General features: G+C 40.8%; 1 protein-coding gene across 3 annotated transcripts in view; it reads right to left on the reverse strand.

Moving 5' to 3' along the window:
• Window positions 1-12,737, reverse strand: part of OPHN1 (oligophrenin 1) — a 123,897-nt gene that overhangs the window by 75,949 nt on the left and 35,211 nt on the right. For 2 of the 3 annotated variants that reach the window (XM_058196665.1, XM_058196664.1), the window contains exons 2-4: window positions 7,075-7,170; window positions 5,198-5,259; window positions 4,113-4,184 (exon numbers count right to left, since the gene is read on the reverse strand). In XM_058196665.1, coding sequence (XP_058052648.1) covers window positions 4,113-4,184; window positions 5,198-5,259; window positions 7,075-7,170 — 230 coding nt within the window. The remainder of the gene's footprint in view (window positions 1-4,112; window positions 4,185-5,197; window positions 5,260-7,074; window positions 7,171-12,737) is intronic. The other variant, XM_058196666.1, reaches the window with a different exon arrangement.

Raw genomic sequence — 12,737 nt, forward strand, 5'->3', positions numbered from 1 at the left:
CTCTAACTACACAAACACACAGAATCTCACAAAGCTGTATGTGGCATTTTGTGTGTGTGAGTCTGTTGTGTTGTGTTGTGTGTGTGTGTGTAAAGTGTGAAACTTGGTTTTTGAGCTTTTTGTGGCTTTGTGAGGTTCCTGCTTTGTTGCAGGGGCCCTTTTGGGTGAAGTGCAGCTGCTTTTACATTGTGTGTGGGTCAGTTATGTTGTGTTGTGTGTGTGTAAAGTGTGAAACTTGGTTTTTGGTACCTCTTATTGTTTTGTATACTTTGTTTATTATTTTTATTATTTATTGTTATTGGCCACGCCCATCCACTCACATGATGGCCAAGCTACTCTCACCCAGTCACATGACCACCAAGCCACGCCCAGTGTCACATGACCACCAAGCCACACCTACAAAATAAGCCATGCCCACAGAACCAGTAGTAAAAAAATTTAGAACCCACCCCTGTTCTCGATCCACATACTGCTGGAACCTAGCTTGTAGGATTTTAAGCATAACCTTACTAGCATGTGAAATGAGTGCAATGGTGCGATAGTTTGAACATTCTTTGGCATTGCCTTTCTTTGGAATTGGAATGTAAACTGACCTTTTCTAATCCTGTGGCCACTGCTGAGTTCTCCAAATTTGCTGACAAATTGAGTGTAGCACTTTTACTGCATCGTCTTTTAAGATTTTGAATAGCTCAGCCGGAATAAATGTTATATAAACAGGGATAAATGCTGCCATTTCATAAAGAATATCTACGTTTTAATCTGATAAAAGGAAGCAGATATCTGGTCTACCTCAGTATTTGCTTAAAAGAAGAGAGCCATGCTGGTCTGTGGTTGCCAAGAATCAGGTGTCTGTTCATCTGTTGAAACCAAGATATTTTATTAAAAGGCATCAGCTTTTGTGAGTGCTTTTCCTCAGATGAAGGACATTGAATTTAATTCAACAGTACTGCCACTCAAATCATCTGATGAAATGAGCTGTTGCTCACAAAAGCTTATGACTTCTGATAAAATTTGTTAGTCAGAAAAGGTTCCTCCACGTTTTTTGAATAATGATTGGCAGTCCCCGTTAGGAAGAACACTGTGATGATACCCATGACACTGATTCACAAATTTAGAAGGGAACAAACAGGGATGGTCTTCACTATTTCTTGACCTTTTGGCTAAGAGCAAAACCTCTGTGGCTGGTGGAAGGGCATCTAGGCAGGCACTTGCTTCAGGATGACTTCCATTCCTAACTTTGTACTTTAGGCGGAACTTGTATTTGTTAATAGGCTGCCTACTGCTCTGCATTGCCTTTCCTTGAACAAGGCTGCTGAAAACAGGCTGAATATTAAAAATGGGTGGCTGAATTATTATAAAGCATTACATGGCTTCCGTGGTTTGTCAGGTCAAGGAAGGAAAACGGCATCTACCATTTTTAGTAATAGGCAGCCCCGTTGCAACTAGGGGTTGTCCTTCAGTCTGACATTCTTAACCTGGGGACTTTAAACTCTACGCCATATGACTGAACATAGATGAATCCTATAAATCAGATCCTCTTTTTAAAAACGCAGCATTCCTGAATCACCCATGCTAGCCAACCATAGGAAACTGCTGATCTAACCCCCACCTCTACAGTGGTGGACCACAAGAGGAACAGATTGCCTTCAATTCACACACACCCCACTCAACAAAAAACCAAAGGAATTGAGCAGCTGCCACAAAGGAAGGAGAAATCATTCAGAAAAGGAGGCAGACAGCAGGTGCCAGGTCAGCCGGATGAATCATTAACCAGGTGTTATGCCTCGTCCTCCCTCCTCTCCTCAGCCGGGCCCCTCCCGTCTCCACCCGGACCTGTTATCAGATTCCGAGTCTGATAATGAAGATGAACGACCTATCATGCCTCCAGCCCCCGGCCTTGGCCCCATGCCCGGAGAGGATTCCAGGAATGAACAAACAAACCCGATAAACCTCACTCCTACAGCGTGTGAGCAGGAGCCACGTGCTGGAATTACTGACAGCAGATCCAGCTGAAGAGAATTCAAAGTGGGAGAATCCTCGCTTCCAGAGATCTGAGAGGCGACGCCAGCAGAAGGAAGGGAGGGGCAGGCCTGGATAAATGCTGAGTCATGGAGCCACACCCCACAGCCTATATAAAGGACCTGCTTGTGGCATTCCAACCTTGAGTCAAGCAAAGTCTCATCTAGTTTGCTGCTATCGGACTCTATCACTGAAGTCACAACTTGGACTCCTGCCTGCCCTGAGAAACCTTGAAGGAATTTGACAAGCTGCAGAGGCTTCATTGCCACGTTTGATACGGACTTCCTTGACCCGGTCGTCGGAGTAAGAGGGGAACACGACACCAGGAAGGTTTAGTTTAGTTATCTGTTGTGGCTCCAGCTCCCGCCCCCCCCCCCAGGCCTGGCCCCCTGCCAGAGAGTGACTCAGACAGTGAGGGGGAAGGGCCGTCAGTGCTCCCTCCTGCAGGGCCGGCTTCTCTGGCTCAGCTCCAGGAGCCAGAGGCAGGCCAGGTGGAAGAGGTGACAAGGCCTCTGTCTCCTGTATCTCCCCCCGCCCAGGAAACGCTTTCAGACCCAGCTGAGGACAATCAGTCCTGGTTAGATCCCAAGTTTCGTAGACAAGAGACGCGGGAACAACAGAAGCAGGGTGGGGCAGGCCTAGAAAATGCTGAGTCATGGAGACACATCCCACAGGGTATAAAAGCAGGAGGGGCTGCTACACTACTTCGTGACGAACAAATCAAACTGCCTAGAGAGAACTTGAGCTGAAGTGCTGTTTATTCCTGACTGCCTGGTTGACACGCCGGCATCAAGAAAGATAACAGAAAAACCTTGGCAGACGCTCGCTGGGTTGCTGCCAGAGCTGATAGCTGCCGTGGACTCAATTGCTGGCTAATTGAGACATTTCTCGTGCCTCCCGGACTGAGGGGGGGGGGACAGAACATTATCTCCATCACATTTTTTTCACCCACGGAGGAGATTCAATCACAATTATTTTTAGTAAAAAGTATGTTTTGGTTTGATTTAACCCAAACAGATACTCTTCGAGGGGAGAGAGAGAGATGTAGAAATCATTTTAAATGGAACAGCCCCTCAAAGCCATTTTCCAGCCAAACTGTTCCCACATTTATTTTCTTCCAAAATGGAGCAGTGATCTGAGTAGCAATGAAGGAGGCAGAAATTTTGAGAAACCACTGGGAGCTCTACCATGTCCAGGTCAATTAATTATTATGGAGGTTTGGGAAGTATTTTGCTGTGCCAAGAATATAATTATCAATAATTTTTTAAATGTTATTTGTAAAATGTTCACAACAAGATCTTATTTATAGCCGGAAAAGAAAAAGGAATCTCCTGGACTGTCTCACTTAAATTCTTGGGACTTAAATTTTGCTTCATTCCCCCCTTTCCAGTCATCTCCCCCGTCTGCCTGTTTATAGACTGCTGTCGCCACCACCCCTTTCCATCACCATCAGCCCCATTTTTCTAGACATTGCAGGACCCCCCAAATTAAAAAGGAATAAACAATACAGTACCCCAAGAGAGCGAAGGAGGCCTTTGTACTTTTTTCCTCACCCTGAAATCCAGCAAGGATGAGCTGCTGGTCTAGACTCTAGGAATGGGACCCCCCTTCTGCAAGGGTCCCTGGGTCAAGCTGGCCCAAACAGAGAGGCTGGAAAAAGTCCCTCACCTCCAAGGAGCTCCTTGAAAGGAGAGACTCACTCTCAACTGAGTAAAAAGTGGCACTTAACAAATAATTAAACATGAAGGTTAGTTTTGTGACTTTGTGACAGAAGGCCAATTCAAAGATATTTGTATTCATAACATAACATATTCCTTCAGCTGTTTTACAATATTCCTCGTCTGCACAGGAGACTATTGCGTAGTTCACAATATGGAAAGAGCAAAGTCAGAACATCCTAATTTTTAAAAAAAGTATAAAAAACCATAACTACTGATAAATGTAGCCATCCGAGACACTACTCTGCAATTTATTTCTTTTTAGGAACTGGCTAGAGATTCTTTGAATGAGCGTTGAGAGTCACACAAAAAGAATGACATCTCCTCTTAATACAGTTACGTTACAAATAAAATGGAGTTAGGCGGAGAACTTACTTTGGTGAATCCAATTTGCTCCTTACGGAATTTTTCAAGAGGTTTGATCAACAAATTACTGGCATTTTGCACCTGTGAGAAAAAATGTAGCCAAATAATAAATAGGCAACAACTCTATACCTTTCAAATCTGCATGATTTGGTCTTCCACTGTGCTCCAGAACTAATTTTAAAGTAACTAATTTGAAACTCTGCAGAACTAAGGAAGGACTCGTGACACGAGAGTTCACAGGAGCAGAGTTTGGCCAGGTTCTCACCTCAAACTAAGTCTTCTTCTGGATTAGTGTGTTTTGTGAGACCAGCCACTTTGGTCTTTTCAAGAAACCATAATTAAAAGCTAATCATGGAAAGGAGTAATGGAAATCATGATACGATGCAATAGGGTTTTTATAATGTGATGTGTGGTTTCAGGAAACCTCCTGTTCCAACAATTTGGAGACCTCAAAAATCCTCAGTTGCCAAGAGCTCTATAACATATCAAGCATCTCTTAGAATGTCCAAGATCTTGGACTGATCAGTGTTTTCTGGAAGGGAGTTTTTTAGAAGTTTTGTGCCCTGAACTGAAAGAAGAATGGAAAAACCTGGAAGAAAGAGGACATACAGCTTTGCAGAGAAATGGGCATATTAAGCGTGCACCAGAAATGCAGCTGCTTGATTTAAAACCCCCACAAAAAATACCCACAGTAATTAAGATGTTTTAATTAAGGAATCTAATAATTAGGAGTGAAATGTACAGAATCCCAGAAAATCCCCGGAAAGAAAGTAACTTGTTAAAATGGGATAGATCCATACTGACTCCTTTCCAGCAGGGAATTCTGCAAGGGCACACTATGTTAGAAGTTGTAGCTATTACTCATTTTATTTTGGCTGGGTTTAGACATCAAATATGGATCATACAACCTATTATGGTTTTAGTTGGTCAAATAAACCACAACAGCAGAAATTTTCAGTTCCCAAGGTTCAACATTGACACAACTTGCTAGGCCCAAGGCAAACATGCTTTGGGTCATGCAATGATGGAGCTGAGTCCCATTTATTGAATCCTCAACCCACTTCTGACTAAGGAGGAAGGAGAAACGTCCTTACCATCATGGACCGCTCAAGTTCCACCTCTTGGAGCAGCTCAGCAAATTCCTTAAAGGATTCAGCTGAAAAGGAGAGAAAATACTGTCATGAGAAAACATTAATTAAGAGATTAAATAATTGAGAAATAAACAGAAGCCAGTTTGGTGTAATGGTGAAGGCACCAGACTAGAAAGCAGGAGACTGTGACACACGCCTTAGCTAAGAAAGCCAGCTGGCTGCCTTTGGGCCAGTCACTCTCTCTCAGTCCAACCCACCTCACAGGGTTGTGGGAAAAATAGGAAGAAGGGGAAGGTTATGGGATCTGTTTCTTGCCTTGAGTTATTTGTAAAACTAATGAAGGGGGGATACAAACGAAGACTGACTCTAAGAGATGGGAATATACAGTACTTCCTATTTCCCCCATCTTGCCTTTAGTATCCTCATAGTGGATTAATACCCTGAATGTGTAGGCTTCTTGGCCAGTTATCATATCCATGTGTCAGGACAGATTAGTCAGCTGTGACCAACGAGAAAGGATGTCCCAAGTCTCCCATGTCCAAAACAACCACCCACTGGAACCAAATGAAGCATTTCCACGTGATCGTTTTATTACTCCCTCAAATCTGGGTCAAACCACATATGGCTTCTGACCCAGAGCCCGCCGTCTTGCCTCGGCTTTTTGATTTAATTCAAAAGGGCCCAAGAAGATGGATCTCTTCTACCCCAGCATAATGCTCACAAATTCTTCCCTTTCCTTACAGGATAATATGGAATCATCTATTGGATATTTATGATGCGCCAAATCTGTTTTGCAATTTATCAAACTTTTTCCCTCCTTCTTTAGAATAGAATAGAATAGAATAGAATAGAATAGAATAGAATAGAATAGAATAAAATAGAATAGAATAGAATAGAATTTTTTATTCTTATCCTCAGGGTGCCCCAATGCTCACCAGAGAGGGCAGGAAGGCAACCCAGGCCTGCTGCTTTCTGACATTTGTCTTTTTTCATCACGTTGCAGCTGCCTTGGCTGTTCACACCTTCATACCTTCTACTTATTCTTCCCCCAGATATAAATTCTGCATGATTTTACAAACATTTACTAATTCCGCAATAAAAAAGCTGATCTGACCTTTGCATCTATCAATCCATCCACCTCAAATATTAATGGACAAAGTAATCACTGATCAAACTGGGTTGTTTATCAGCTAAGAAATGTGAATAGTAAACACACTCTTTAGAAAAGCATTCTCAAAAGACATTTTCCAGTTTATTTTCTTGCCATGGAAATAAGTAGAAGCCCACCTTCTGATCAGGACAGACTATCATACAACTCTAGCATGAACAGACTTTTTTCAAGAGAAGGAAGTTGCATTGTGTTAAGGGCCTCCCAAGTCATGCTGGGAAGGGGAAACCAAATGGGGTGGGGGGGTGGGGGGGTGTCCCATGCTTGGAAACACACATTCCAGCTGTTGCTGGGTTCCTCAGGCTGCTACACGGATCCCTTGGCCAGGGGAAAACAAGACATAAATTGACTAGACATATCAACAAGGCCAGATATAATTTGAATTTTTATTTATTTATTTATTTATTCGTATTTGTATACCGCCCTATCTCCCGAAGGACTTTTAAACTTAACAACTTGCACTTTTCAAAGAAGTTTCAGCTGACCTAATACACGGCTGCTGCTCTGGATCTGAGGTGTTCCAAGTACTGAACTGCCCATCACAAGAGGCGAACATGGCAGTTATGGAGAGGCCGTTAAGTATGCCTGATAGGTTTGATGCACGATATTCTAAACTGAATTGCAACCAAGAATTTTATTACTCAAACAGGACATTAAATGGACTCCTAGCCCTGACAAGGCCAAAGAGGCAGCTGGCCAAAAAAGCACTTACCAATGTTGATTTCATCATCCGTCAGAGTGTCCCCAATGAAGTCAAACTGGAAGGATTGGAGTGTCAAGGAGAATTTCTGGACAGCCAAGGAATAATCTGGGAAAGTTTAAATGGGAGAGTTTCACACGTGAGGATACAAAGAGAGCAACACAATTTGCAGAAACCGCATAGATGAAGCAGAGCACTGATTTTGAACTTTGCCCGCCCCCCCCGCCGCTCGGGGACTTCTGAATGAAAGCTGGGCTCCCCCAAACATCACCTGCTTAGGAAGAGGCAACTGCCCCCTCGCAGCTGGTTTGCCTGCCTCATCCTAGCTCCTCCCCCTTCACTCCCGGCCCCGCCCACAGCCCCGACTGGCCTCTGCAGCTTCTACAGAGCGCCCTGGATGCAGCTCCTGACTTCTGCCTGCCAAAAATGCCTTTGGGGGCCAACAAATATTCTTGGAAAGAAATCTCATGTTGGAGGCTGGCACTCTATTTTATAGCATGGCAGCTTCTCAATATTTTTTTTTCATGAAAACAATCTGTAATGGAATCAGGAATCAGAGAGAGGCAGCAGAGTAAATGTTTACCAACACGCTGCTCTCCGTGGCTATTAAACTGCCTTCACCAGTTTTAAAATAAACATGCAGAAGAGGGACTTCGTGTGCATTAAAAATAATTTCCATGCTGGTGTCAACATAGGTCTGTCTATGAAGGAAGGAAGGAAGGAAGGAAGGAATGAAAACGTTGGCAAGGCTGTTCTGGATTTGGTTCTTCTGCAGAACAATCATCCGACTGAATGGTTCTGCAAAAGTGCTTAGAATAGAATAGAATAGAATAGAATAGAATAGAATAGAATAGAATAGAATAGAATAGAATAGAATAGAATTTTATTGGCCAAGTGTGATTGGACACACAAGGAATTTGTCTTGGTGCATATGCTCTCAGGGTACATAAAAGAAAAGATACGTTCATCAAGGTACAACATTTACAACACAATTGATGGTCAATATATCAATATAAATCATAAGGATTGCCAGCAACAAGTTATAGTCATACAGTCATAAATGGAAAGAGATTGGTGATGGGAACTATGAGAAGATTAATAGTAGTGCAGATTCAGTAAATAGTCTGACAGTGTTGAGGGAATTATTTGTTTAGCAGAGTGATGGCCTTTGGGAAAAAACTGTTCTTTTTTTTTTTTTTATTGAAAGAGTTTTAAAAAACAAAAACATTTTCCCCCTTTTTCCCCCCTCCCCCCCCCAAAAAAAACCCCTTCCCCTCCTCCCCGGCTTCCCGGGTCAATCACAAGGTATTGTTATACATAAACCAAACATAGAATAAAATTTTCCCTTCCAATCCAAATAACCACATCCAAAGCTTTTCATCTCCCAACCCCCTCCCCATTACATAAAATAACTTTCTAATTATTCAAAGGCAATCTGATATTTCTTAATCTGATATCTGTTTTGTAGATAATCAATCCATTTTTCCATTCAATTAAATATCTTTCCTATTGTCTTTTAAAAACGCTGAGATTTTAGCCATCTCAGCCAAATTAATAACTTTCAATATCCATTCTTCTATTGTAGGTATCTCTTCTTTCTTCCAGTATTGTCCAATCAACAGTCTTGCTGCTGTTATTAAATTCAAAATCAATTTAGTCTCAATCCCTGTACAATCCGTTATAATTCCCAAAAGGAAAAATTGTGGCAGGAACTTTATCTTCTTCTTCAGTACATTTTGAATAATCCACCAAATTCTTATCCAAAAGACCTTAATTTTCTTGCAAGTCCACCAAATATGAAAATATGTAGCATCATCACAATCACACCTCCAACATTTCGCTTGGATATTAGGATACATACATGATAATTTTTTGGGATCTAAGTGCCATCTATAAAACATCTTATAAAAATTTTCCCTTAAATTCTGTGCTTGTGTAAACTTAACATTTCTAACCCAAATTTTCTCCCATGTTTCCAACATTATTGGTTCCTGAATATTCTGTGCCCATTTTATCATACAATCCTTTACCAAATCCTTTTCGAATCTATTTCAAGCAACACATTATACAATCTCTTTATATGCTCCTGGGTCTGATTTCTAATTTGCTTTATTAAATTTTCCTCCTTTGCATTATACCAATTTTTTGATCTTCTTTCCATCTAGCACTTATTTGCCCATATTGAAACCAAGTATAATTCCTCCCTTCTTCATTTAATACCTGTAATGATTTTAATTGCAATCTACCTCCTTCAGCATACAAAAGTTCTTTATAAGTAATCATTTCCTGTTTCTGTTCTATATTTATATTCTCTATTGCATGTCTAGGGCTCACCATATAGGAATCTTGTATTCTAATTTATAGGAATATTTTTCCAGACCAAAAGAGCACTTCTCAACACATGATTCTTAAAAGCCCTATCCACTTTTTTTCCATAAAATAAGTACGCATGCCATCCATATAACAAGTCATAACCTTCTATATTCAAAATTCTTTCCTCTGTTAAGTTAAACCAGTCACTTATTACTGAAAGGGTTACTGCTTCATAATATAGTTTAAAGTTAGGCATTCTTAAACCACCTCTTTCCCGTGAGTCCTGTATTATTTTCATTTTAACCCTCGCCTTTTTACCCTGCCATATAAATTTATTAATCCCACTCTGCCAATCTTCCAAATTTTTATCCTTTTTAATTATTGGTATCATCTGGAACAGAAACAAAAATCTAGGTAACACATTCATTTTAATAGCCGCAATCCTTCCCAATAGGGATAACTGCAATTTCTTCCAGCCACTCATATCATTCTGAACTTTTTGCCATAGCAAGTCATAATTATTCTTATAAAGTTTCTTGTTCGATGAGCTAATATAGACCCTAAATATTTAACCTTTTTACTACCTCAAAATCCTGTCATTTCCTCTAGTTTTTGTTTCTGTTGTATAGACATATTTTTAATTATCACTTTTGTTTTATTCTGATTTATTTTAAATCCTGATACCTTTCCATATTTATCAATTACTTCCAACAAAAATCTACTTGAATTTATAGAATTCGTTAACGTAACCACTACATCATCTGCAAAAGCTCTAACTTTGTACTCATATTGTATATTCGTTGCCACCTGGTCTGCCATTAACATATTAAATTGACTCTGTAATATTTTTATAGCCTCTTTAAGTTTATGATCTTGTGGGTTTTGAATTAATAACTGTTGCTTCCTTTGAATTTCTTCTTCCAAATATCTACGCTGCCTTTGTTTATTATTCCTTTGCCTATTGTCCAAGTAAATCAATATCCTCTAATAAACGCTTTGCTCGCCTCCCACACAGTTCCTATAGGTGTCCCTTTGTACATATTAAAATCAAAAATTCTTTAACTGTTTCTTACAATAAGTTACATTATCCTCATATCTAAACAGATTTTCATTCAACCTCCATGTTCTACCACCTTTTTCCCTTGTAATAATTCCATCCATACTGGGCTATGGTCAGTTAAACACCTCGAAATATCTTCGTTTTCTTCACCCTAGAAAGCAAGTCATTAGAAATTAAAAATAAAATCAATGCGTGAAAAGATTGATGCCTATCAGAAAAAAGTAAAATCTCTCTCATCTGGATTCCGTAACCTCCATATATCTCTAAACTCAAAGTCTTCCATCATTTCAAAAAGATTTTGGTAATTTTGCATGTATAGGTATCTTCTTGGAGGAGGTTCTCTTATCCTTCTTGTATCAATTACTCCATTCCAGTCTCCTAATAAAATAAACGAACTATAATCCCAGAGGTCAACCTCTCATGTAACATTTTGTAAAACTAATGAAGGGGGATACAAACGAAGACTGACTCTAAGAGATGGGAATATACAGTACTTCCTATTTCCCCCATCTTGCCTTTAGTATCCTCATAGTGGATTAATACCCTGAATGTGTAGGCTTCTTGGCCAGTTATCATATCCATGTGTCAGGACAGATTAGTCAGCTGTGACCAACGAGAAAGGATGTCCCAAGTCTCCCATGTCCAAAACAACCACCCACTGGAACCAAATGAAGCATTTCCACGTGATCGTTTTATTACTCCCTCAAATCTGGGTCAAACCACATATGGCTTCTGACCCAGAGCCCGCCGTCTTGCCTCGGCTTTTTGATTTAATTCAAAAGGGCCCAAGAAGATGGATCTCTTCTACCCCAGCATAATGCTCACAAATTCTTCCCTTTCCTTACAGGATAATATGGAATCATCTATTGGATATTTATGATGCGCCAAATCTGTTTTGCAATTTATCAAACTTTTTCCCTCCTTCTTTAGAATAGAATAGAATAGAATAGAATAGAATAGAATAGAATAGAATAGAATAAAATAGAATAGAATAGAATAGAATTTTTTATTCTTATCCTCAGGTGCTAATGCTCACCAGAGAGGGCAGGAAGGCAACCCAGGCCTGCTGCTTTCTGACATTCGTCTTTTTTCATCACGTTGCAGCTGCCTTGGCTGTTCACACCTTCATACCTTCTACTTATTCTTCCCCCAGATATAAATTCTGCATGATTTTACAAACATTTACTAATTCCGCAATAAAAAAGCTGATCTGACCTTTGCATCTATCAATCCATCCACCTCAAATATTAATGGGCAAAGTAATCACTGATCAAACTGGGTTGTTTATCAGCTAAGAAATGTGAATAGTAAACACACTCTTTAGAAAAGCATTCTCAAAAGACATTTTCCAGTTTATTTTCTTGCCATGGAAATAAGTAGAAGCCCACCTTCTGATCAGGACAGACTATCATACAACTCTAGCATGAACAGACTTTTTTCAAGAGAAGGAAGTTGCATTGTGTTAAGGGCCTCCCAAGTCATGCTGGGAAGGGGAAACCAAATGGGGTGGGGGGGTGGGGGGGTGTCCCATGCTTGGAAACACACATTCCAGCTGTTGCTGGGTTCCTCAGGCTGCTACACGGATCCCTTGGCCAGGGGAAAACAAGACATAAATTGACTAGACATATCAACAAGGCCAGATATAATTTGAATTTTTAAACTTAACAACTTTTCAAAGAAGTTTCAGCTGACCTAATACACGGCTGCTGCTCTGGATCTGAGGTGTTCCAAGTACTGAACTGCCCATCACAAGAGGCGAACATGGCAGTTATGGAGAGGCCGTTAAGTATGCCTGATAGGTTTGATGCACGATATTCTAAACTGAATTGCAACCAAGAATTTTATTACTCAAGCAGGACATTAAATGGACTCCTAGCCCTTCCAAGGCCAAAGAGGCAGCTGGCCAAAAAAGCACTTACCAATGTTGATTTCATCATCCGTCAGAGTGTCCCCAATGAAGTCAAACTGGAAGGATTGGAGTGTCAAGGAGAATTTCTGGACAGCCAAAGAATAATCTGGGAAAGTTTAAATGGGAGAGTTTCACACGTGAGGATACAAAGAGAGCAACACAATTTGCAGAAACCGCATAGATGAAGCAGAGCACTGATTTTGAACTTTGCCCGCCCCCCGCTCGGGGACTTCTGAATGAAAGCTGGGCTCCCCCAAACATCACCTGCTTAGGAAGAGGCAACTGCCCCCTCGCAGCTGGTTTGCCTGCCTCATCCTAGCTCCTCCCACAGCTTCCATAATGGGATCCTGACTTTTACTTTGAGACTGTTGCTCTTCTTACGCTTAAGGGCTC

The sequence above is a fragment of the Ahaetulla prasina genome, chromosome 11 (genome assembly GCF_028640845.1).
Source record: "Ahaetulla prasina isolate Xishuangbanna chromosome 11, ASM2864084v1, whole genome shotgun sequence".
Classification (NCBI taxonomy): Eukaryota; Metazoa; Chordata; class Lepidosauria; order Squamata; family Colubridae; genus Ahaetulla; species Ahaetulla prasina.